Here is a 23,060-nt window from a genome sequence, read left to right on the forward strand (position 1 = left end):
AGGCAGTCCCCAGCAGAGCCTGCGGTGGCCACCAGCAGCCTAGGCCCTCATCCCGCCCGATGAGCGGAGAGAGAAGGTTACCTTGGGTGACATGCCCAGGGTGGGGAAGGTGCCCTGTGGCAGCCTGGGACTTGCCCGTGGCAGTGAGGGGGCAGGGCTTCCCCGGCTCCTGGAGGGATTGAGCAGTGGTTACCCCTAAGGAAAGGAAGTGCTGTTTCAAGAAGGGAGAATCCGGTGCAGAGCAGGCAGAAACCGCAGAGGCGGCCCCTGCAGGGATGAAGTGAGAGAGTGGGCATCTTCCCCCTTCCCCTCCCTGCTCTTTCTTGTCTCAGGAACTACCTGGTCACCAGGGTGACCTCCCCGAGCTCCCAACATGGCCTCCTGGGCCTTGGGCTCCCAAGGCATCAGCTCGGAGCTGAACCAGCCCCCGCAGCCGTGGTCCCTGTGGCCCGGCGAGGGCTCTCAGCTACCTTCTGGGCTGCAGGGTGATGTGGTGTTTCCATGGAAACCACCCAGCCTCAGTGGAAACCACCCGGCTTCCATCTCTTTTCTCATTTCAGGGGGCCTGAAATAGGGAAGTCTGGGCTGCTGTGGCAACCACGCTGGGGTATAAATAGAGACGAGGTCCGCGGGGGAGGGCAGGTAGGACAGCTGTGGGAGAGGCAGCCCTCCATGCAAATGCCTCTGGGGATCCCCCCTCCTTTCCACGCCTCGGAGATCATCCACCCACTGCAGAGAAGAGGTGGAGCAGAGATGGTCAGGCCAGAGAGACCCAAGACCCACGGGAGCCAGCGCCAGGTGTATGACGGGGCGAGCCGCTGAGCTCCTCCGGGCCCTCCTTAACACTGCTCTGACCTTCAAGCTGGGGCCATGTGGGCCCACTGCTGACAGAGCTTCATGGGTCAAAACTTGGGTTCTGGGTCCAAATCCCAGCTCTTCACGTGTTGGCTGTGTGACCTCGGCCAAGTTAATCAACCTCTCTGGGCCTCATTTGAGGGAACGAGGTAAACCCCTAGGCCCAAGGTCTGCTCTGAGGATTAAAATGAATTAATGCACGAAAAGTGCTTAGCACGGCTGGTACCTAACACGTGTGTGATAAAACTGAGCCCCTGTTACTGTGATAGTTACCCATAGGAAAGCTTTGTAAATCGTAAAGCTCTGTGTGAGTAAAACAAAAAGTACCACACTCGGGGTTCTGTCAAGAGGGAGAGGGGGCAGAGAGCAGTCCTGGGGCGGGGGGCTGCTTTCCCAGGGCTAGTGCAGGGAGGGGGCAAGGAGCCCTGCGGGTCCATCCGGAGGATGTGGGTTCTCTTGAGCGCTGCGGTCGTGAGCTGCCTGTGGGAAGCTGGCGGAAACCCGCTCACTGCATTGCACGCTGGGCTTTGAAAACCCCTGCCTGGAAGTACCTGTCCTATATCCTAATTCCCCTTTCCCCGGAACCGAGGGGCAGGTTTGTGGCCGTCCCCTCTGTGCCCTGGCCCCTCGCCCTGGCCTTCTGTGGTGACAGCAGGTGGCTGTGACTGGCTTCTTCATGCTGCCGCACCAGGAAGGCCCCTGAACAAGGTGCACGGGAGAGGCCAGGCGGGGCCAGGCTGGCGCTGGCTCTCGGGGGGCCCCCTTGCTCCCACCTGGGGGTGCGGGGCCCTGTTCTCAGTTCTCAAGGCTGGTTTTGGGTTTGCCTTCCTTCGCACAGCTGACTTGTTCCTGAAAAGCTGCCGTAGTGAGATCCTCGGTTGAGAGCCCCACTGAGGGGGCCTTTGGGGCCAAATCCTTTTGTTCCCTGCACCCCTCATCTGCCTTCTTTGTAAATCATTGTTTTCTTGGTGGGGTTAGGGAAAAGTGGGTGCTTCTCTCCCTCACCGAGGGATTCTGAGTTCCCAACACAGTCAGGATTTGGATTTTGTGGGGCCTCGGGGCAGGCGGGAGGATTAATCGGGAGAGTACGTGAGTACTGCCCTGGTGTGTGGCGTATTGCGGTGACCGTACACACATTCACTGTTCAAGTACAGCACACGTCTGCCCTGGCCGGGCTTCACCAGGTACGGTCCTTGCTTCCGTGGATCTGACATTCTAGTGAAGGGGAGAGAGAGTAAATCCTGAAAACGAATGAGCATGTAATGACAGTGCGGCGAAGGAAAAGACAGCATGCCTACCCTTGCAGGTTGAGGAGGGCCTGGGAGGGGGTGGTGGAGGGGATAGAGAAGGGAGGTATTCTGTAGGGTGGTCCAGGAAGGCCTTTCTGAGGAGGTGACATTTAAGCAGAGCCCTGAAGCAAGTGGAGGAGTGAGCCGTGCTAATATTTGGGGGAAGAGGATAACAAGTGATGGGGAAAGTAAGTGCAAAGGCCCTGAGGCAGGAGTGTGCCTGGCAGAAAGACAGCAAGGGAGACCTGTGTAATGGAAGCAGAAGAAGCAAAAACAGAGAAAATGAGGTTTGGGAAGAGCAGGGGCCAAACAATGTGGGGCCTTATGGGCCATTGACAGGATGCTGGCATTCTTCCTGAGAGGGATGAGAGGCCACCGGAGGGTTTGCAGCAGTGACAGGCAAAGATTCCCATCAAAAGGGTTCCCCGGGCCCCAAATAGACTACAGCGCAGGAGTGGTTGGCCCTGGCTGCCCCGGGCTTAGTGTGGTGGCCAGCGGGGGGCGGGCACCCTAGAAGCACTAGGAGAGTAGTTGGCATGGACAGTGAAATGCTTTTGAGCATGTCGCCAGGGTGGGGGCAGGTGAGGAGAGAGGCTGTTTAAGGAGATGTGACCAAAGGTGATGCATAGGTTTCAGGAAGTCTGACCTTGACCATTGTCCCCCCCCCGCCCCCGGCAGCTAAAGCAGGAGATGGGCAACATTGTGGCTGAGCTCATTCGGGACTACAAGGACAGTCATGAGGACAGACTGCAGGAGGCCTGGGACTACGTGCAGGCTCAGGTAAGGCGGCGGTGGCAGGGCGGGGTGGCGTGACGGTCCTGGCCTAATGTGTCTGGGTCTGGCCGTCCGTGTGCCTCACAGAATACGCCGGTGAGTTTGTATGTGAGTGTGTATCTGTCGGGGGCAGGGGCCTCTGAGCAGTCCCCGTGCCTGGCGCCCCAGCTACCACCACAGTCCCTCGCTCAGGGGCCAGGGTCTTGGAGGCGCCCGTGGCTCACAGAGCTCCAGTCTGTGGGAGGGAGAGGGCCCTCCTCTCAAGCCAGGCTGGGGTGTGTCGGGAGTGCGTCCTGGGGGTTGAGGAACGAGGTGCCAGGGCTGACATGCTGACATGAGTTGGAGTGGAGGCTACCTCTGGGGGGGTGTTGCCATGGGATGTGCCCATGGGAGCCTTCGGGGGTGAAAGGACTGTTTTATCCAAATCCTGATCCAACTGGCAGTTATGCCAATAGGTGTGTAGAAGTTCCCCAGGCTGTTTGTGCACGTCAGTGTATGCACATTCCACCTCAAAGGGGGAGACTGACTGACTGACCGACTGATGGAATGACTGACTGATTAAATCACTGACTGATTGAATGACTGAGTGAATGACAGAATGACTGACTGAATGAATGAGTGAATGAATGGTGGACTGACTGGCACACAGAATGAGTGACTGAATGAATGAATGAATGACAGAATGAATGAATGAATGAATGAATGAATGAATGAATGCATGAGTGCTTGAATGATGGACTGACTGGCAGATGGAATGACTGACTGAATGACTGGCTGACTGACAGACAGACAGAATAACTGACTGGCCCACTGGGTTCCCAGCTTGCGCTGATGGTGAACAGTCACCACACACACAAATGGACCTCGGGGATCAGGTCCCAGATGCCGTGTGCCCTTGGCTGGGACCCAGCGTCTCTGGGCTGCAGCGTCCTCCTGTCTCCTATGGGGCGCCGGCCACAGTGGTTGCTCGGGGGCTACCTGCAGCACTGACTGACTGCTGCCTGGCGGGGGGCTGTGGGGAGTGAGGGGCAGGGGTGGGGGCAGCGGGAGGAGGCCTGACTCCATGGCATCAGGAGAGCAGGGCGTCTGGAGATGGGACTCTGTCCAGACCACACGGGCGCATCTGTTTTCTGGGCCGTGAAGACCCTATTTTCTGCCTCACAATTTTTGGTGAGGACCGGATGGGGTCAGGTCGGGGGGCCTGTGTGGGCTGCAGGGCTCAGGGCACGCGGGAAGATGTCTTCCTCGCACGTTCAGTTGGACCCACAGTTGCTGAGGTTAGGGGGACACTCATGTCCCAGGATGATCTTGTGCCTCCTGCAAGGAGCCGGGGGGAGAGGTGGGTCCCTTGAGAGACAGTGTGCGCCCTACCATGGGAAGCAGTTGACTGGCTGGGGGATTTCTGCAGCAGGCGAGGCTCGAGATCATTCTGGTGTCTGTCAGATGCTGCTTGGGGAGGTGGTTAAGAGAGCTGACTGAGGGGGCGCCTGGGTAGCGCAGTCCTTAAAGCGTCTGCCTTCAGCTCAGGGCGTGATCCCGGCGTTCCGGGATCGAGTCCCACATCGGGCTCCTCGGCTGGGAGCCTGCTTCTTCCTCTCCCACTCCCCTTGCTGTGTTCCCTCTCTCACTGGCTGTCTCTCTGTCACATAAATAAAATAAAAAAATCTTTAAAAAAAAAAAAAAAAGAGAGCTGACTGAGTCAGGCTCCGAGGGCGGGAATCCCAGCTCTGCCACTTCTCGAGCCTGCTTCCTCATCTATAATGTGGGGCCGTCCAGCCCTGCTCGTGGGAGAGGAGTTCATGCAGCCCGTGGCACTCACGCAGCGCTTCGGGGACGTGTTGGTGATACAGGTTTATTGGTCATGCTGGGGACCGATCTCGGCACGAGGCAGGGTCGGGGGCTCTGCCTGGTGTGGTAGCAGGGCCAATGAGAGCTGTCTCCTTCTGTGGAGTGTGTGAGGGCCTGGGGGTGCCCCTCAGGGGTGCCCACCTCCCTGCCAGAGGAGGCCAAGTGTCCACCTAAGATGGGAACAGGAGAAAGGAACTTGGCCCAGCAGCTGCCTGGAGCCCAAGGACGCCCAAGCGTGCTTGGCTCGCCCCCTGCTGGTCACCGGGCTGCTGGTCGGGGACCCACCACCCTGAGATGGGCGGGAAGCAGGTGGGGGGCCGCCCACACACCCGGCGCAGGGGCATGAGACTTACACCTGCGGTCCACTTAATCCTCCCAGGGACCCTGGCAGAGTGACTCCTGTCATCCCATTCTCTACATGAGGAAGCCGGGGCTGACAGTTCGCCCCGGCCCAGGGCACATGTACTCCCCGACTCGGTTCCACCTTCCCCTGGGCCTTTCTAGCACAGGCTTAGCTCCTCAAGTCCTAGTCCCATCAGGAATTCAAGCCCAGATATGATCCACAGCCCCTCGGGGTCCCCTTTGCGAGCCCCATGGAGGCCTCTTCTAGCACAGGGAGCCTAGAAGGGCCTTCTCCCCCTCTGGAGCTGGAACATTTTCTCTTCTCAAAGGCAGAATTCACCATATCTCCTTTTTCACCTTGGCAACCAGGAAGCTCAGAGCCAAATCTCACTCCAGCATGTGCACAGCACCTAAAAGTGGAGCTGGCCTTCCCCGAGCAGTCCCTTGCTCTCCAGATCGGGCCCGGACGCTTGGCCGGCCTCCTCCCATGGAGTCCTCCTAACAGCCCTTTCAGTTAGGAACCTTTGTTACTCCATTTTGCAGATGAAGAGACTGAGGAAAGCACTTTAAGCGAAGTTAATCTACTGGTAGGTGGCAAAGCTGGGATTTGAACCCAGTAGCTGGACTCTAGACCCCATACTCTTTTTTTTTTTAATTATTTTTTTAAGTAGGCCCGACACCCAAAGAGGGGCTTGAACTCACGACCCAGCGATCAAGCATTGCATGCTCTACCGACTGAGCCCCCAGGTGCCCCGAGACCCCACCCTTTTAGCTGTGTGTCGCTTGCCCTTCTGTGCTCCACACACCTGTGTTCTTTCTTTCAACTCGAGGGTCCCTCTTGTGCTGCTTTATATTTTACTGCCCCTGACTTTTTGTCTCTTGCTGTGTTAATATTTATGGTATGTGTTTCCTGAAAGCCCCTTTAAATTCCTGGCGGCTCCCAGAAGCCAAAGTGAAACCTGAACTCGAATCCTGGCAGTTTGGGTGGGCCCAGGTGGGCCTGCAAGGGGCCCATCTGAGCCTCCGGCCGGGGAGAGGCCACCTCCGCCAGGAGGACGGCCTGCCTGAGGGCAGTGGGCATGAGCCACTGGTCTCCCGGCAGGTGAAGTGCTGCGGCTGGGTCAGCTTCTACAACTGGACGGACAACGCGGAGCTCATGAACCGCACCAACGTCACCTACCCCTGCTCCTGTGAGGACAGGAGCGAGGCAGACGACGACAGCTTCCTGGTGAGGAAGGGCTTCTGTGAGGCTTTCGACAGCAACAGGACCGAGAGCGGGAACAGCCCCGAGTACTGGCCCGTGTACCGTGAGGTGTGTGGAAGGCTGTGGGGCCTGGGCCGGGGCTGGCCTTGGGGCGCTTGGGGGTTCGGGTACTCAGGCCACTCGGGCTTGCCTGGGCTGCTCCTTCCCATCCCCTTCCTTCCTTCCTTCCGTCCTTCCGTCCTTCCTTCCGTCCTTCCTTCCCTCTTTCCTCCCTCCCTTCCCTCCTTCTTCCTCCCTCCCTCCCTTCCTTCCTTCCCTCCTTCCTCCATCCCTCCTTCCCTCCCCCCTCCCTTCCTTCACTTAGCCTTCCTGCCTCTGATTCATAGGCTTGCTTGTCATTTGTACCGGCTTCTGCGTACTCGTTAACTTACGCAGTCAAGGAGCACACAGAGCCCTCCCTGCAGGCCCTCTGCGCTGGGGGGTGCCCTCCTGCTGACTCTTCATGGTGCGGTGAGGCGGCATGGCAGGCGGTGACGTGGCCGTGTTCTCCCCTTGTAGGGCTGCATGAAGAGGGTGCAGGCGTGGCTGCAGGAGAACGTGGGCATCATCCTAGGCGTGTGTGTGGGCGTCGCTGTCATCGAGGTCTGAATCCCTTACCCTCCGGCACTCTGCCCCCCGCCCAGCCAGGGAGGCTGAGGCCCTGCAGCAGGCGCGGCCTGGCCACTGTCCCTCCCTGGGCCCCTCTGCCGCTGGGCCCGCGGGCTGGTCACGAGGCTTCAGTTGTGAGTCCGCTTCCTCCTGCTCGACGCCCGTGACTCTCGCTGACCCGGACAGTGAGAGGCTGCTCTGCGGCCTCGGGGAGGTGGGGGGAGCCGGGTGGCCCTGCCTCCCTCTGACCCTTGTTCTGTCCCTCCACAGCTCCTGGGGATGCTCTTGTCCATCTGCTTGTGCCGGCACGTCCATTCTGAAGACTACAGCAAGGTCCCCAAGTACTGAGGCGGCTGCTGTCCCCCACCTCCCTGCCCGTCCCCCAGCCTCTGAGCTCCTCAGGGTCTCCAGGCTCCACTCCAGGCTCACCTCCCCCCTCACTCCCCCGTGCCCGTCCTGTGCTGGCTGGAGGGGGGGTGCTTTCTGGGGCCAGGACCCGTCTCCCTACCTTTCTGCCTCCAGACTTGAGCCCCAGCTGTTCGTGGCTCCTTTGCTTATTGCCCGCTGGGACTCTCTCAGCCACCCAGAGAGAAGGCGCCCGCGCCATCCCTGCACAGGTGGACTGGGTCTCGAGCTGCCTTGGGAGCTGTGTATATGGGATGGGGAAAAGTATATTCAACATTGGGGGGGGGGGTTTGGATGAGGCACCCTGGGCTGTCAGGGGACTGCCCACTGCGTGGGTAAACTTTTTTTTCCACTATAATGCTTATATCTTTGGTTTTCACGTTTTCACTGAAGGTAGTGGGAGCGGGTGGGCTTTACCGGACATTGTTAGGAGCCGCAGCCCTTCCCCGGGCCAGCTCCAGCCCCACGCAGGCAGCTCAGATCAGCCGAGGATGATGCTGTGAGCCGGGCCGAAGAGGGGCCCCCGGGGCCAGGGAATCTGAACTGGCTCTGGGCTGCTTAGGGAATAAGGGGGGTGAACCCTGGGGGCCTGACGCAGAGCTGGTCCTGCATTCACCAGGATCCCTAGCTGCCCAGGGAAGGGGGAAGGACGCTTTCCCCTGGGAGAAGCTACGCGGGCCTGTCCTTTGCGCCCGGGAATGGGTGGGTGAGACTGTGCCTTGTAAGGGAGTGGGGAGGGGGCTCTGTGCACAGTTCTGTAAAACATGTCCGAGACTTGACAACTAACTATTAAAGAGGATTTGTAACAATCCAGCTTGCCGCCTGGCGATGCTGCTTCTGAGTTCCAGAGGACCGACTGGAAAGAGGCGGGCTACCCTGAACTGGGGCTGAAAGGGCAATGGTCAGAGGTGTTTCCACAGGGCCCACCAGGTGGCGCTGCTGCCCCGGACTAGGAGCCCGGAGTTATGCTGTGGCTTCTCCAGGCACCTGACGAGCCCCAGCCCCCAGCCCCATGGGTCTCTCACTCCAATGGGAGTGCTGGTGAAAATGCAGATTCCAGGCCTCAGGGATTCTGATACAGCAGATCTGGGTTGGGGACAAGGAATCTGCATTTTTAGCAGCCCCCCCAAAGTGATTCCTGAATCATATTGCGTTTAGGTTCTCCGGTTCTGATAAGATGTAGCTACAGACGCTCCCCCAAGAGAGATGGGCGGGGGAGCGCAAGCCGGACAGCCTTGTCTTCAGCGAGGACGTAGGGGGGCACATCTTAGGGACAGTCCGGCTGTTGATCTGAACCTAATTAATTTCTTGCAAGAGACTTTCCGTGGCTGACACTCTGGCCTGTGGAGGGCACGCGGGACAGCCCCGGGGGCTAAAGAACCCTTAAGCTCCACGGAGCCTGTTCTCTGCTGGAATCAGAGGCTCTCCCTGGAGCTCTCAGCCTGTGCAGAGGGCTGAGGCTCAGAGTGAAGCCGTCCCAGCTTATTTTATTTATAACCTGCCTCATTCTACAGGCAAGTACATGTAATAAAACTTGAAACGTAACAGGGAGAATATAAGATTACAAGGAAGTGTAGACATGGGTGAAATAAGTGCAGCCGAGCTGCCCAACCTGGCGATGGCAAATCCGTGCTGTGCACAGCCCAGGTTCTCCACTGCTGTACTCGCAGCAGACATCACTAGTTGATCACCGTTCTCATTTCCTTAGCCCAGAGGCACCCTGGCCATGCTCCAAGCTGATGTTACTCATTGCAGTCTCAGAATCCTTCCCAGTTCAGTAATGCTCATCAATCCAGTTGGTGTGTGACACGAAAGCAGTTGCCATCTTTGGGCTCTAGTTGTTTGGTTAAATCAGAGGTGATTTTGCCTCTGAGCTTCCTGGCGGTCGAAGCAAAAAGGGAAACTGTCAGTTATTTAGCTCATTTCCCAAGGCTTCCTTAGCTTAGCTACCAGGAACAATGTGGCTGACTGGAATCTAGAATTCAAGACCACGCTCAAACACACAAACTTTGACATCCCTTCCTGACCGGCGTAGAAAGCATAAAGGAGGCCACTCTGCCTGACCTTGTGCTGGTTATGGGCAGCGAGGCCAGAAGCTGTGCGTCTGCCAAGGAGGAACCAGGAAGACCCAGCGAATATGTGCAAAGCAATTGGGTGACAATTTTACATAGTAATTAGGGCTTAAATAGCATTTGCTCTATTCTAGTCCCCCTGACATATGTTAACTGACTGACTCCCTATAATCCTAGGAGGTACATGGTCGTTATTATGCCCAACTTACAGATAAGGATTATGGAGAACAAGTGGTGAAGTAATTTCCTCAACATTCTACTGCCCGGAGGACAGGAGCCGCCCCTGGTCCGCTGGCTGTATAGTCCGCAGGCTGAGGTGGCATTGCGGCCTAGGGAGTCAGGAGCTGTCCCACATTTGCTGTCTGCTCCTCTGGCCCATGGAAGGGACCCACAGGCCACCCTCGCCGTGATGATGGCCTTCTAGGGGGAGAAGGGCTGAGTTAAGAGACAAGGCTTGGTCCCTGGCTATGGGCCAGGCTCCCCGGTCAGATGAGGAGACTCTGGGGCTTCAGGTGGACGCGGAGCTGTGTGGGGTGGGGACATGGTCTGATTCAGCTCAGAGGTCCCTTGGTGCCCACGCAACAGTCCCACATTAGGTCTCGGGAGGGCTTCCCTTAGAAAGACTTGGGCTATGGGTAGGGCAGACCCGGGTTCAAATGGAGGCTTTGGTGCTTTGTAGTGACGTGACCCCTGGCAAAGCCCTTCACCCCTTGGAACCTGCCTTTCCTCATCAGAACGCCAGGTTGTTGACAGGGTCCTGCTCAGGTGAGGGGAAGGAGGCAGAGAAGCCTCAGCAAGGGGCCTGGCTCCCTGGGAACCCAGAACCAGAGCGAGCGACTGTATCCCTTGGCTGTTCCCAGCGGAGCAGACACCTTTCCAGTCTGTCCCAGACCGTGGCGGGAGACGGCTGCGGGGAGCGTGCAGAGGGTGAGGGTCTGCAGGAGGTGGGTGTGAGGCGCACAGGGCACGATGGGGCAGGAGAGTGTAGGCCACCAGACGGTGGGGCTTTCCTGCCCTTCCGTGATGCCGCTGCGGGGAGCTCTGGGCATGAGACCTGGGGAGAAGCAGGCCCGAGGGGGCTTGCCTGTTCCAAACTGGGGCTCTGCCCATGTGATCTGTCAGGGTTCCATCAAGCCCCTGGCGTTGGGGACAGTGCCCAGGGTGGGGCCAGCAATCATGAACACAGAGAAGCTGGGGCCCCTTTCTTCCCCATGTGTGTCTCCCCTCCTTACCCCTTCTAGGCCTGGGTGACGGGGAGAGGGGAGGCCGGAATGGCCCAGGAAGCCGAGAGCTCCACCCAAAGAGAAGAGGATGTTGGCTGGCCAAGATGCCCAGGGGTGTGGGGCTGAGGCTGGGAGTCTCGGGAGGGCTGGGGGCGGGGGGGGGGCAGGCAGGAAGCAGGGGAGACCTTAGGTAGCCAGTGTCCCAGGCCACCTCCTGACCCCCAACCTAAATGGGGCTAGCTGAGGGGTGTCCGCTGCAGATCCCCTCTGTGGCCTTGCATTGCCTTCCTCTTGGGTGGGCAGAGCGGAGAAGGTGGAAGATTCTACCTGGCCTATTGTTAAGGGCCCTGTCATTTTAATGGGGGCCCTCCCAACTTCACCCTCAGGGAGGGGACAGGGAGCTTCTCAGGTTGGCTGTCCAGAAGAGCGGGGAGTCTGGGGACCTGGGCTGGGGCTAGCTGTACCTCCGTCTTCCTGTGTGACCCTGGGCCTCAGAGGGCGGGGCTGAGCTCAAAACTGTGTTTGCAAACTTCTTTAAGGAAGGCTGGGAACATGTCAGAAGTTATTAAGAGGACGGGCTGAACCCCCAGCCCGCTTCCTCCTGAGGCTTGTCCCGGCGCCTCGCAGCTGGAAGGTGCCAGAGCCAGCATTGGGACTGCACAGATCTGACTCTGAAAGATCCTGCTGCCCCCACCGCCTCCCAGGCTTCCTGGGACCACCCCCAGACTGGGCTGTATTGTCAGACCGTGTGGGCCGAACTTCTGTGACATCTGGTCATTGCGAGCCCTGAGCCTGCCGGGCCCCTCGCTCCTACCTCCTGGGGAGGGCCCAGTTTCCACTGCTCTCCTTCCCCCAGGCTTGTGAGATTCCACAGGGAGGGAGCAGAGTCCGGCTTCTCCACTTCCCGAGTTGGCCCCTCATAGCCAGTCATCCAGCCCGAGCCCACCTGGGGTTCCCATCCTTCTTGCCTCCGCCTTGGGCTGCTGGGCCAGCGGATGGGCTACCAGGCCTTCTGTGGGGGTGGGGACACCCCCAGGCTGTCACCTCTGCCATGAAGGTCCCGGCCAAGGGACATGCGGCTCAGATGACTGCCACAGGGGCCCCACGATGGCCTGGTTGCCGAGACAGAGGGCAGGAGGGTGCAAGGGTGCCCTGGGTAGAGCCCAGTCATGGCTTCCTGGGGCCAGGCAGGAGGCATGGGAGGGGGTACATGCTCGCTCCCTGGGTCCTTTGGGGAGTCAATGGGAGCATCCAGGAAGTATCCAGAAAGGAGGACTGTCTGGCACGGACAGTGATGATGGGCATGGAAGCCTGAGTGGAGCTAGAATACGGTCCTTCTGTGTGGAATGGCAGGAGGTGTGGGGGAGCCTAGGGATGGCCTGGGGTGGATTGCTGTCAACCAGGAGAGAAAGATTCCAATGTTGCAGTGACCTCTATGGCTGTAGAGGCAAGTACCGCCGAATGTCAGCCCAGAGTGTGTGTGCACGCACGCTTACACACACACACACACACACACACACACACACACACACACACAGGCACACAGAGGCACAGACGCTGGCCCTGCCACCCCCGGAGGGCTCAGTCCATTCCTAGCTGTGAGGGAACCTGGATCATCTCCTCAGACTAAGCTGTGACCAGTGTTGGGCAGAAAGGAAACACCAAATATCCGCCAGCCTCGAATGTTCCAGACCTGCCCTGATGGACCCCCAATCCTGCCTGTTTCCTAGCAGAACCTCCTCCAGCCCCCCTTCCCTGGGGTCTTCCAAGAAGGCAAGTTTCCCAGGCTGAGGGGCAGCGTGCTGAAGGCGGCTAATGTCACTAAGGACACTGCAGCCCCCCAGGACCTCTCCCGGGCCAGGACTGCCACCACTTCCTTCCCCTGAGGAGGGACAGAGCCCCGGCTTGCCACACGGCCTCTGGGCAGACAGCTGGCTGCTCTCTGGAGTCTCTGGAGCCTGTGGGCGCTAAGCTTCAGCAGCTCACTGTTCATTCACTCGTTCATTCGTTCCTTCCTTCCTTCCTTCCTTCCTTCCTTCCTTCCTTCCTTCCTTCCGTGCATAGTCCAATGGACACCTGCTCTGCCGCAGGCGCCGTTCTAGGCTCTTGAGAACACAGCAGGGAAGAAAGCAGATCCCCGGCCGTGTTCTGGCGCCTGCATTCTGGTGAAAACAAGGGCTCTCGCACACTCACCTGTACACATCTACACGCCCAGACATGTGCACGCACGCTGCCACCATCACGGCCGACAGCACAGTCTGCGCCGAACGTTGCTGTGGGACCCCTGGGGCCCATCCAGAGCCTCTGGCATCCTGTGGAAGGAACTAGAATAATGAACAGCGAGAGGACAAACAGGAAAGGGTGCGGAAGCGCTCACACTCAACCCCCTTCCCCTCCAGCCACACTCCGCAGCAGTCAGCACCCCTGGCAGCCCTCTTCCCAACGGAAACCAATCCAATCAGGCAAACTCACCGTGACCCAGAGGCTGTCACTGCAAACTCCTGCTGTCACCGTGGGAATCGCATGGGTAACAGACACAGTGAGCTGCTTCCCTGGGACAGGCTCTTCCTGTGACCGCTCCGGGCTTGGGGGGGGATCCCACATTCCCTGGTGGTGGCCCTCCCTGGACAGGAACAGGCAAGTGGAGAACGTTGGTGCCTCCAAGGCAGGAGGGTCCAAGAAGCTGGGGCTGGGGCAGGAAGCCATCTATGCCCAGCCCCTGCCCTGGGGGGGGGGGGTGGAGCCTCCTTGCATCTGGCGAAGGTGCGGGCAGGTGGAAGGGGCCAATCAAGGCCATCTGAGCTGTGAGTACCCACTCCCGCCCCCAGCTGCCCCCTCTGAAGTCATTTCCCCAGCACCTGCCTTCTGGCCTGGGGCGATGTCCGGTCCAGAAGCAAGTCCCTCCCCCCCTCCAAGGTCACCTCAGATGCCTCAAGTAGGTCCTCTGGGAGCAGGAGTGGGCTTCCTGCAGGATGCCGGGGGTGTGGAGCTGGACAGAAACAGCGGAAAGCGCAGAGGGTCTGCAGGCGAGGCAAGGATGGGGGATGGGGTCTAGGGAGGCCCCAGCGGCCTCTTGGAGGACTGTGGGGGTCAGACGGTGCTGATGGCCACTGACAGAAGTGAAGTGGTCTAGCCTCTGCCCCTGCATCACACACCTGGGTGAGCCCAGCTTGGGGTTTCCAGGGTGACAGCGACCCTGTGTTCCCAGCAGCCAATCCTCTTGGTGCTGGTCTACAGAGGACTCTGGGCCTTGGGACCAGGAGGCATCCTGTGTCCGGTAGAGTGGGCGGAGGGAGCCCCTTCCCTAGAGGGGCCCGGCAGCCTGAGGGAACCCCCAAGGAGGAGGGAGGGAGTGCCAGAGTGAGAAGGATGCTGTGAACGGGAGCCTAGCTGGAGGAGGAGCCGGAGTAAGAGGCGGCCAGCTCTGCAGGGCAAGTTGGGCAGCAGATACAGGCGCAGGCAGGGCAGCCAGAGGAGAGAGGGTGGGAAGCCAGCAGGCACAGGCCGATGCGTCTCCCTGGACACTGTCTCCTTCGCAGTCAGCAACATCACCGTCCTCTCAGTGGCCATCATGGACGTAGTGCTGACCATCCCCCGCCCAGCAGAGGAGACATGATTGCTACCCCCACTCCCCGTTTGTGGAAACCAAGGCTTGGAAACCAAGGCTGCAGGCTGCCCCTCTGCACAGATCGAGGAGGAGCTGTTCACACTGTTGTCTACATAAGCGGCTCCCCCGGAGTTGGCAGTGAACAACCTGAACAACTGTACTTGACGACCACATAGGGGAGATGCTGGGATTGGCCCCTGGAGCCTGTGGCTCTGCGTCTCGTGCCTTCTCCGCTGGGGAGGCCAATGGGAATTAAGGGCCCTGGTTCTAGGAGGAGCAGAGGAGGTGGGCCCTTTCCTAAAAGGCTCGACTCAGTGACACCTGACATGTCGTCCATTGATCGGTGCAGTAACTATTGGGCGCCCACTGAATGCCAGGCTCTGTGGAGGGAGTCCGGGCTCAGGTGGTGAACAAAGGCCCTGGTGTCACGGAGCTGGCAGTCTAGAGGGGGGACACGGGCAAGACACACACACTTAAACCGGAAGATGTGCCCTGTGTCAGAGACAGACGCTCAAGGCTCTGTCTCTACCCACCAGCCAATGCACCGGAGATGACAGAGAAGCCTGTCCCCAGACTGGCTGCTGTCACCTGCTGTCCTCACTGGCTGGGGTGCCGTGAGGGCGCCACTCCACCAGGAGGCCCAGGGTTCAAGAGGGGGCGCAGGAACCAGTCGAAATGCGGATGTACCTGTCACGGGCTCTCTTGGATTCCACATGGGCAGAAAGCCTTTCCCAGGCGGCTGAGGGAAACTGTCCGGATCTTGTGACGGTCTGCAGACCGCCTTCTCGGGGAGTTGAATGAGCTTGCTTAGGGGACTGCAGGGGCCGCCTTGTGGGGACGGGTGTCCAGGTGTGTCACGGGGCTTCCTTCTTCTGAGGATGAGGGGGTGCGGTTATGAGGTCCCCACGACTCCATGAGTGGCATGCGGGAGGCCGGCCCTATTTGGACTCCGGTCTCATTATCTCCTGAGGCAAAGAGAGTTTGCAGGAGGCAACCTGCCTCTGACTAAGGGTGGAAAATGGAGCCATGAAGCCATCGGGAGAGCGACAGGCTTTGCCACTGGTATCACCGGGCAGAGAGGGCAGCTGAGGTGGGATCACGGCACTGGGCATCGAGACACCGGGTTCCTGTCCCAGGTGTCCTCCATGGTTGCTTGGTCAGTTGTTGGCAGAAATGGTCACTCTAGGGGCACCCGGGTGGCTCAGTAGGTTAAGCAGCTGCCTTCGGCTCTGGTGTCGATCCCGGGGTCCTGGGATCGAGCCCCATGTCAGGCTCTCTGCTCAGGGGGGAGCCTACTTCGCTCTGATCCTCCCCCATCTCGTGCTCCCTCTCTCTCTCACACTCTTTCTCAAATAAATGAATAAAATCTTTTTTTAAAAAAAAAAGGTCCTCTTTAAAAAAAAAAAACAAGTCACGCTAGTCCCCTTCTTGCATCGGTGCCCTTGGCGATGTGACTGTACAGCCAGCTCTTCCCTGAATCGTGGCTGGCCTTGTGGCTTGCCGTGGCAAATAAGATGTGGGGAGGGGACAGTGGGCCAATTCTGAGCCCAAGCCTCAGGAGGTTTCCTACCCTTCCACTCTCTCTCTCTTTCACAAAATTCTGCCACTGCCCGTGAGGAAGCCCAGGTGAGCCTGCTGCAGGATGAGAGGCAAGTGGCCTCGTCCCCTGATGACCCCAGCCAGCAGCCAGCCCGCCCTCGGACACAGAGCCACCCAGCTCACCTACGGCCAGCCACAGATGCGAGAGGAGGACCCAAGGACCACCCAGCTGAGCCCAACCTACATTTCTGACACGCAGAATCATGAGCTAGATAGACGGTGGTCATTTTGGGATCCTACATTTGGGGCTAGTTATTACACGGCAGTAGCTAGCTGATACAGGCCCGGCCTTAGAGAACTGTGAGACAGCTATCATCCGCAGAGGGCCTACGGACTGCCAGGCCCAGTTCTGAGCTCTCGGCAGAGATCACCTCATTTAATCCTCCCAGCGGCTCTGAGAATTGGTACTTGGACCCTCACTTTACAGACAAGAAAATGGAGGGCCAGAGAAGACCCTCGTCTACGGCCACCTGAACAGTCAGAGGCAGAGACCAGATTAAAACCTGAGTCTGTCTTCACGGGCTCAGCCCTGAGTCACCTTGGCAGACGAGCCTCAATGTCAGAGCAAGCCAGCAGCACTGTGAGGGTGTAATGTATTCTGCACACAGGGGCTGACGTCACTGAGAATGTTCTCAGCCTTCCGTTCCCCAAGAATTATGCCGCATCCCGCCCTGCTCTTGTCTCGTCCCCAGCCAGAGGCTCTAACTCCAGTGTGCTTTTAGCAAGAAAGACAAAAGCACAGATGTGGGGATCATTTATCTCTTTTTTCATTCAACCTCCTATTTAATCAGCAAATATTTATTGAGCGCCTGTCATGAGCCCATTTCCATAATGTTCTTTCTTTCGTGACATTTCCTGGACCCCTGTCGTGTGCCAGGCCCTCGCTCAGTGCAGGTAATTTTTGCAGCGATGCTGTGGTCGTGGGGATCACCCGCCACTCCACAGATGGGAAAGCTGAGCTTCCAGAGAAGCACAGTGGCCACCCTGAGGCCACCTAACTGCTAAGTGGCTGGGACAGGATTCCACTCCGGGTGTGGCTGAATTCAGGCAGGACCTCTACTTTCTCCGTCACTGCAGCCGTGGCTTTTTATAAAGGGATTTCGAAATTGCTCCTGGGATCTGTGTATGGCAGGTAGGGGCTGGAGGGCCCAGAGGAGAAAGGGTAGTGGGGTGTCCGAAAATGCTCCCTGACTCCAAGAGCTGGCCTGGGTAATGCCTTGGGCACAGCAGGCCTGGGAGGAGGGGCTGTCTGCCAGGGGTGGAGGGAGAACCACGGGCTCCATCCTGCTTCCCCGGTGTCTAGCCGACAACTCACCGCCATCCTTCGTCCCCACCTGCCGGCCCCACCCCTCTGCTTCGCTGCTGGACCGCAGCCATCTGTCGGCACCAGGCGCTGGGCACGGTGCCCTGCTCCTCCTGGCTGACCTGTTTGCAAACGGGGAATTCAGGTACAATCTGGGCTGGAAAGGAGGGCAATCCCTGGGGTAGGGACTTAGCTGTAGGCCTCCCCAGGTTCTCAGAGCCCAGCCGCTGTGGAGGCTGCCTCATCCAGGCTGGCAGCCGGCCCCACCCAGGTGTCCTGGTGGATCAGAATCTAGCTGCAAGGAGGCTTCTAGTGGCCCAGGAGCTGCAGCAGGTGTGTCTGTGAGAGCAGGAAGGGTACAGAGGTGAGAGGCTAGGAGGCCTGAGGGTCTTCCAGGCAATGGGGGGAATCTTATCCCACAGCCACACCTGGCTGTCCTCCCCTCCAGGGCAACATGGGGGCTGGAAAGACCCCTGCCCTGGGGGTCTTCATCGGCTGAGAAACCATGGATGAGTCACGCTACCTCTCTGGACCTCCATCTCCTCATCGTGGAATGGGGCAGAGAACGCTCAGAGCCACAGACCACACAGACACTGGTAACTAACGCTGGTAACTAAGTGCTCGGCACTTTGCACACATTATCTTGGTTTCCCCCCAAACAACACTAAGCCCTAAGAATTTCTAGCATCATCCCTGTTTTGCAGATGAGAAATCTGAGGAGGCCCTGAGCAGGTAAGGAGCTTCCCAGGGTCACACAGCTGGCGAGTGGGGGGCCACAGCCACCCCAGCTCCCAGCCCAGGGACTCCACAGCGTGGCTGTTGGCCTCCCTGCTCGGGGAGCTCATGCTGACAGGTGCCTGGACGCCCTGCCTGGTGCCCCAGTTGCCAGGGGTCCTGTGGCTGCACCTGCCACCTGACGTCGTGGAGCAAGTTGCCAGCCGCGATCTCCCTTCCCGCCCTGAGTTCCTCTGCTGTGCTGTCCTGCTCAGAAATGAGTCTCCCCCTGTTCTCCCGGCTAACCCCACTTTTCCCTCCCATCAGCCTTCAGGGTTGACATGGGTGGCTTCACTGAGCCCTCCCGTGGCCTCCTTCTGAAGCAGCAAAAAAGCACTGCCTCCTTTCTGCCCACATCCAGTCACAGGTTCGAATCCAGATGCTGCCCGCTCGAGCCGTGCAAGCATCAGCAAGTAGGGGGCTTTCGGTTCCTCCTCTCAGAAATGGGCACAATCATGGTCTCACCCTCAAGGCTGCTGCAAAGGACGAGTAAGTTAGCACACGTTCAAGGTTAGACGGCTGCCTGGTGTGGAGTGAGCTCTCAGTGCCAGGCCCCCCGCTTCCTTTCCTGGTCAGAGCCTTCCTGACCGTGCGTTGTAACTGCTGGTTAGGGTTTCCGTCTTCTCCCCAGACTCTAAGTTCCTTGAGGCAGAGAGAGCTTCTGGCTCATTCCTCACCCTACCCACAGTTTGAGCACAATGCCTGGCCCGGGAAGGGCACTTTAGACATGTTTGTTGAATGAATGAATGAATGAATGAATGAATGAATGAATGAACGAACGAACGAACGGTTAGGTGGACGGATGAATATAAAGGACCCCCGTCTCAGTGTCAGAATGAAATCAGGCAGTGGAGAACGGAACTCAGGCAACAGCGCTTAGGGTGATGGCCCACAGTTGCCTGATTTAACCACCACTTGAACCTTTTCTTAGCGATCTGGGTTCCGGGGCCCCACCCTGGACTGTGAGGGGCTCTGGGAGCCTGCACTTCGTAGACACAGGCAGTCTGAGAAATGCTGGCTTAGAGCAAAGCTCAGAGAGGAAATCCGCAGAAAAGGGGGGCAGATACACTGCTAACATGGCCCAGAGGCTTGGGGCCAGGGTTGTCCTCCTGTCTGAATGCATGGGTGAGGGAGAGAAGCTTGGAGGGCTTCCTGAAGGAGGTGGCGTTGGGGCCAAATTTGAAGACTGGGAATGAAGATGCAAGGGTCAGGGGTGCCCAGCTTCCTCCCCGCAATGACTCCATCTAGAAGATAGAAGAAGGTGGCAGTAGCCCCTGTGGGCCAAGTCCCGTGATCTGTGAATTGGCACGCCCCAGGGGGACATCCACGTGTGGTGTCCTGTGTGCCCTGTTTGAGAGGGGATGGGGTCGGGGGCAGCACTTTCTAAAGGAAGCTCAGTCAGGAAAAAGCCTCAGGCCTGTGACTAGCCAATGGGCCTTGCCTGGAGGATGTTCCACCGGCTCTGGAAGGTAGGAGGGAGGGTGCGGGTGGGTCATGGTCGGTACTCCCCGTTTCTATCATGGCCCATCTAGAGCTGCATAGCAGGCGGTAAGACTAGAAGTTGGTGAAAGCATTGGGACCATATCCTGGACGCAGGGGAGGCGAAGAGAGCACCTGTGTTGGGAAGGGTGGGAAGGCGGGGGGGGGGCGTTTTTTCCTTTAATATTTTATTTATTTATTTGAGAGAGAGAGAGAGCGCACAAGTAGGGGGAAGGGCAGAGACAGGGAGAAGCAGGCTCCCCACTGAGCAGCCTGACTCGGGGCTCGATCCCGGGACCCTGGGATCGTGACCTGAACCGAAGGCAGGTGCTTAACCGACTGAGCCACCCATGCGCCCCGTGGGAGGGGCATTTTATTGTTAGATGTTGGTCACGAACTTGGGCCTCCTGAAGTCCAGCCCCCAGGAAAGCCATTGTACACTGAGCTCTCTGTTCAGGCCCGAGTCTTCGTGTGTGTGTGCGTGTGTGTGTTTCCACAGGTGCACTGCAGGGCTCCTGAATGTGTGTAGGGGTGTCGTTGGTACCTCACCACTGCATCCCGAGGGCCGAGCACAGCGGCTGCACGCAGCACGTGCTCAGTGACCCGGTGTGTCCACAGACTTGCCATCAGCACAACCCGGGGTCGGACGGAGTTCCGGTCTGTAGGACTCACAGAAGCCTTCTGAGCGCTCCAGGCAGGACAGGACCTGCTCATATCTCTAGAGTGTCGCTGTTCCGAGAGACAGGAAGGAGGCTCAAGCAGCAGACGGAGAGCCACCCTTGATGGCGGGGGGGTTCAGGGAAATGAGCAGCGGCTGCCAGGCCCTGGGGGCAGAGAAGGCAGGGGGCGCAGCGTGTGCTAAGACTGGGAGGTGATCCTCCGGGAACCGGGGCCTGGAGCGCATGGATGGGGGGACTTCTCTGAAAAGTCACTCTGGTTGTTGCGTGGGGAAGGGGTCAGAGGGGCTTCAGTTCGGGCAGAGAGACCACTCTCTGAGCAAGAGGTGCCTCCGACAGGACCAGCTGCGGCAGGGGGCTGAGGAGGGTGACCAACCCGGTGCCCTGCCCGGGACTGAGGGGTTCCCCAGGATGTGGGCTTGTCGGCACGGAAACCAGGAAAGTCCCTGGCCAATCCGAGGACGTGGTCCCCCCCACCACCCCGAGGGTGGCTGAGTCCTCAGAGTAAGCGGCTGACTGGGATCAGCAGGGCTTAGAGAAAGCTCCCAGGTTCTGCACAGGCAGCTGAGTAAAGCCCCATTTCCTGGGCTTGGAGACCTGGAGCCTGGAGGCGGGCATGAGTGGGGGCTGACAAGGGGCCCGATGGAAGGAGAGCCATAGTGGAGCCCTGGGTCAAGAACAAGTTAACGACAAGCCCGTGCTGAGGGGATGAGGGTCAGGTGGCTAGAAAGGAGGAGATTATTGAAAGGATTTCTTTGGAGGGAGATGTGAAGGCATTTGGATTTCTGCCCCTGTGAAGGGAGAGAGGAGGGCATCACTGCCCTTCTCCTGGGCTTGGTCAGAAGCTTCCCCGGGGTGCAGAGACAAGGGTCACGTGTCTCCACCAGGTGGGCCGCGTAGTGGCCTGGATGGAGTTAGTTCCCGCCAGGAAGACCTACAAGGACCAGAAAGGGGCTGCTCTGTGCTAGGGGTGAGCGGGAGGAGGCAAGTCTGAGGTGGGACGGGCCGGGATGCCCAGAGCTCGTCAGAGTATAGGACCCACGTGTTTCCTGTGGAGCAGCCATGGGCCTGGTCTGCCAAGGTGTTCCACGCAAGACCCGGAAGCTGATCATCTTCATCATCATCGTCGTCGTCATGAAGGTTATGTGGTCTAGCAAATTTGGGGGACAATAAACTGAAAAAGTCTGTGAACCTGAAAAACCAGGAGACACTGGGGAGCAGCCAGTGGAGGAGGCCCAAGGCCCATGTGTGCGGGCACAGGCCAATGTTCCCCCGCGGTGGGGGGTAAGGGGCCTGAGGACACTGGAGTCAGTCCTACCCTCTGCAGGGACCTGTGGGCAGAGCCAGCTCACGACAGGCCCAGTGAAGTAAACCTTTCCTTCCCTCCGCCTCTCCCTCTCCCTCTCCCTCTCCCTCTCTAGGCAGCCTGGCAGCCTCCAAGATGGCAAAGAGCAGGCAGGCCGAGCAAGAGGGGCAGAGGAGCAAGGATGTGTGCGGGGGCAAAGGAAGGCCAAAGCCCCTTCAGGGCTTGCTGCCTGCGGTGGACAGAAGCACAAATTCTAAACCAAGTTCAAGGCTGTGACAATTACCTGGGACCAGATGCTTTTCTGTGTTCACCTGCCTCTGTGCGTGTAACTTAAAGGGAGCGAAGGCTTTTTGTCACCTAACAGAGGTCAGAAAACTTGTGGCACTACCTGAGCTTTCATCCAGGAACAGAAGAAGGACTTACTCCCAAGAACAAATCATAAAGAGACATCGGGAGACAAGAATAGAGTTGCTTTCTACTTCCAGCCCAGGAGTTCAGATCAGGCAAGGCACTGGTTTCCGTCATCATGGGTATGAGTCTGTCTCCCCTCCTAGAATGGGAGCTCTCGGAGGGCAGGCCTCGTCTGTCAGAGGCAGCTCCAGCCCTCCGGTGCCTGGCCACCTGCGCATGTTAATTTCCTCCCTTCCTTCTGTCTGGCCCCGCGTGTTCAGAAAGGGGGGCGTCAGGCACCTGTGAGAGGGTAGCTCAAGTTCTCATGGAAGTGGACAGAGATTTGGCCCATCCCTGCTGCCTCTCCAAGTGTCAGTCATATAACCCAGACAGCCCATCCACCAGTGAGGAAATAAACAGGCCATCAGACAGTCGAACGTCCATCAGGGGATGGTAGGACACCAGCCTGGCCAGTCCGACACGTAGACCAACCGATGACCACTCTGCATTCAATCTGATGTGGACACCGCTTTCCAGAGTCCCCTCTCAGGACTCTGAGAATGTCTCTCCTCTCCCTGAGGCCCCCCTGCCCAGGAGGCTTGGTCTCAGATGCTCCTGGCATGGTGCCCATTCCTGATCAGCAACTTGGCAGCCTCCTGGCTGTCGGCTCCAGTGCTCCCCCTCCTCCTTCCTCTCCTTCCCAAGGTGGGAGCTTCAGGCTCTGCCAAAGCATTACTAAGAGTGGGGTGACATCATCCTCCTGGTCCCACCCCATCCCCGGCCCTGCTTACCCTTCACCCTTGGCTGCCCCTGAGAATATGACACATCCTGGGTGGGGGAGAGGGCCGTCTCCTGGGACAGAAGCCTGAAGGTCCTCACCCCAGGCTCAACACATTCAAACTGCCCTTTCTCCCTCCAGCTGGAGGCTGTTCGGTTTTGCTGGAGCGGTCTTGGTCCCAGAGAGCAAGCCAGACAGATCCAAATGCATACTCAGGATCTTCCAGCTGGGTGGCCCTGGACGAGGGCCTTTCTCTCTTTGGGCTTCATCTCTAAAACAAGGATGATAATTAGCCCTGCCTCGAGCAGAGAAGCAAACACAAGGCTTAAGTGTGCTCCCGGCCATCAGGGTTCTGCCCCCGGGAAAGGAACTTTGGTCTGTCTTGATTGCCTGTGGGATATTCGTTCCTAAGATGCACACCTATACATTCCTCCACCACCACCAAAAAATAAAATAATAGTAGTCAAGGCACGTGTAGAGTAAATTT

At 58.5% G+C, this 23,060-nt stretch overlaps 1 protein-coding gene across 1 annotated transcript in view; it reads left to right on the plus strand.

Moving 5' to 3' along the window:
- CD82 (CD82 molecule) overlaps nt 1-8,178 on the plus strand; it is a 50,608-nt gene extending 42,430 nt beyond the window's left edge. Inside the window, exons 6-9 of the mRNA XM_026512068.4 lie at nt 2,823-2,924; nt 6,211-6,420; nt 6,871-6,954; nt 7,231-8,178. Of these exons, the coding sequence (XP_026367853.1) occupies nt 2,823-2,924; nt 6,211-6,420; nt 6,871-6,954; nt 7,231-7,308 (474 nt within the window). The 3' untranslated portion in view covers nt 7,309-8,178. The remainder of the gene's footprint in view (nt 1-2,822; nt 2,925-6,210; nt 6,421-6,870; nt 6,955-7,230) is intronic.
- The last annotated feature ends 14,882 nt before the right edge of the window (nt 8,179-23,060 follow it).

Source organism: Ursus arctos, unplaced genomic scaffold (genome assembly GCF_023065955.2).
Source record: "Ursus arctos isolate Adak ecotype North America unplaced genomic scaffold, UrsArc2.0 scaffold_23, whole genome shotgun sequence".
Lineage (NCBI taxonomy): Eukaryota > Metazoa > Chordata > Mammalia > Carnivora > Ursidae > Ursus > Ursus arctos.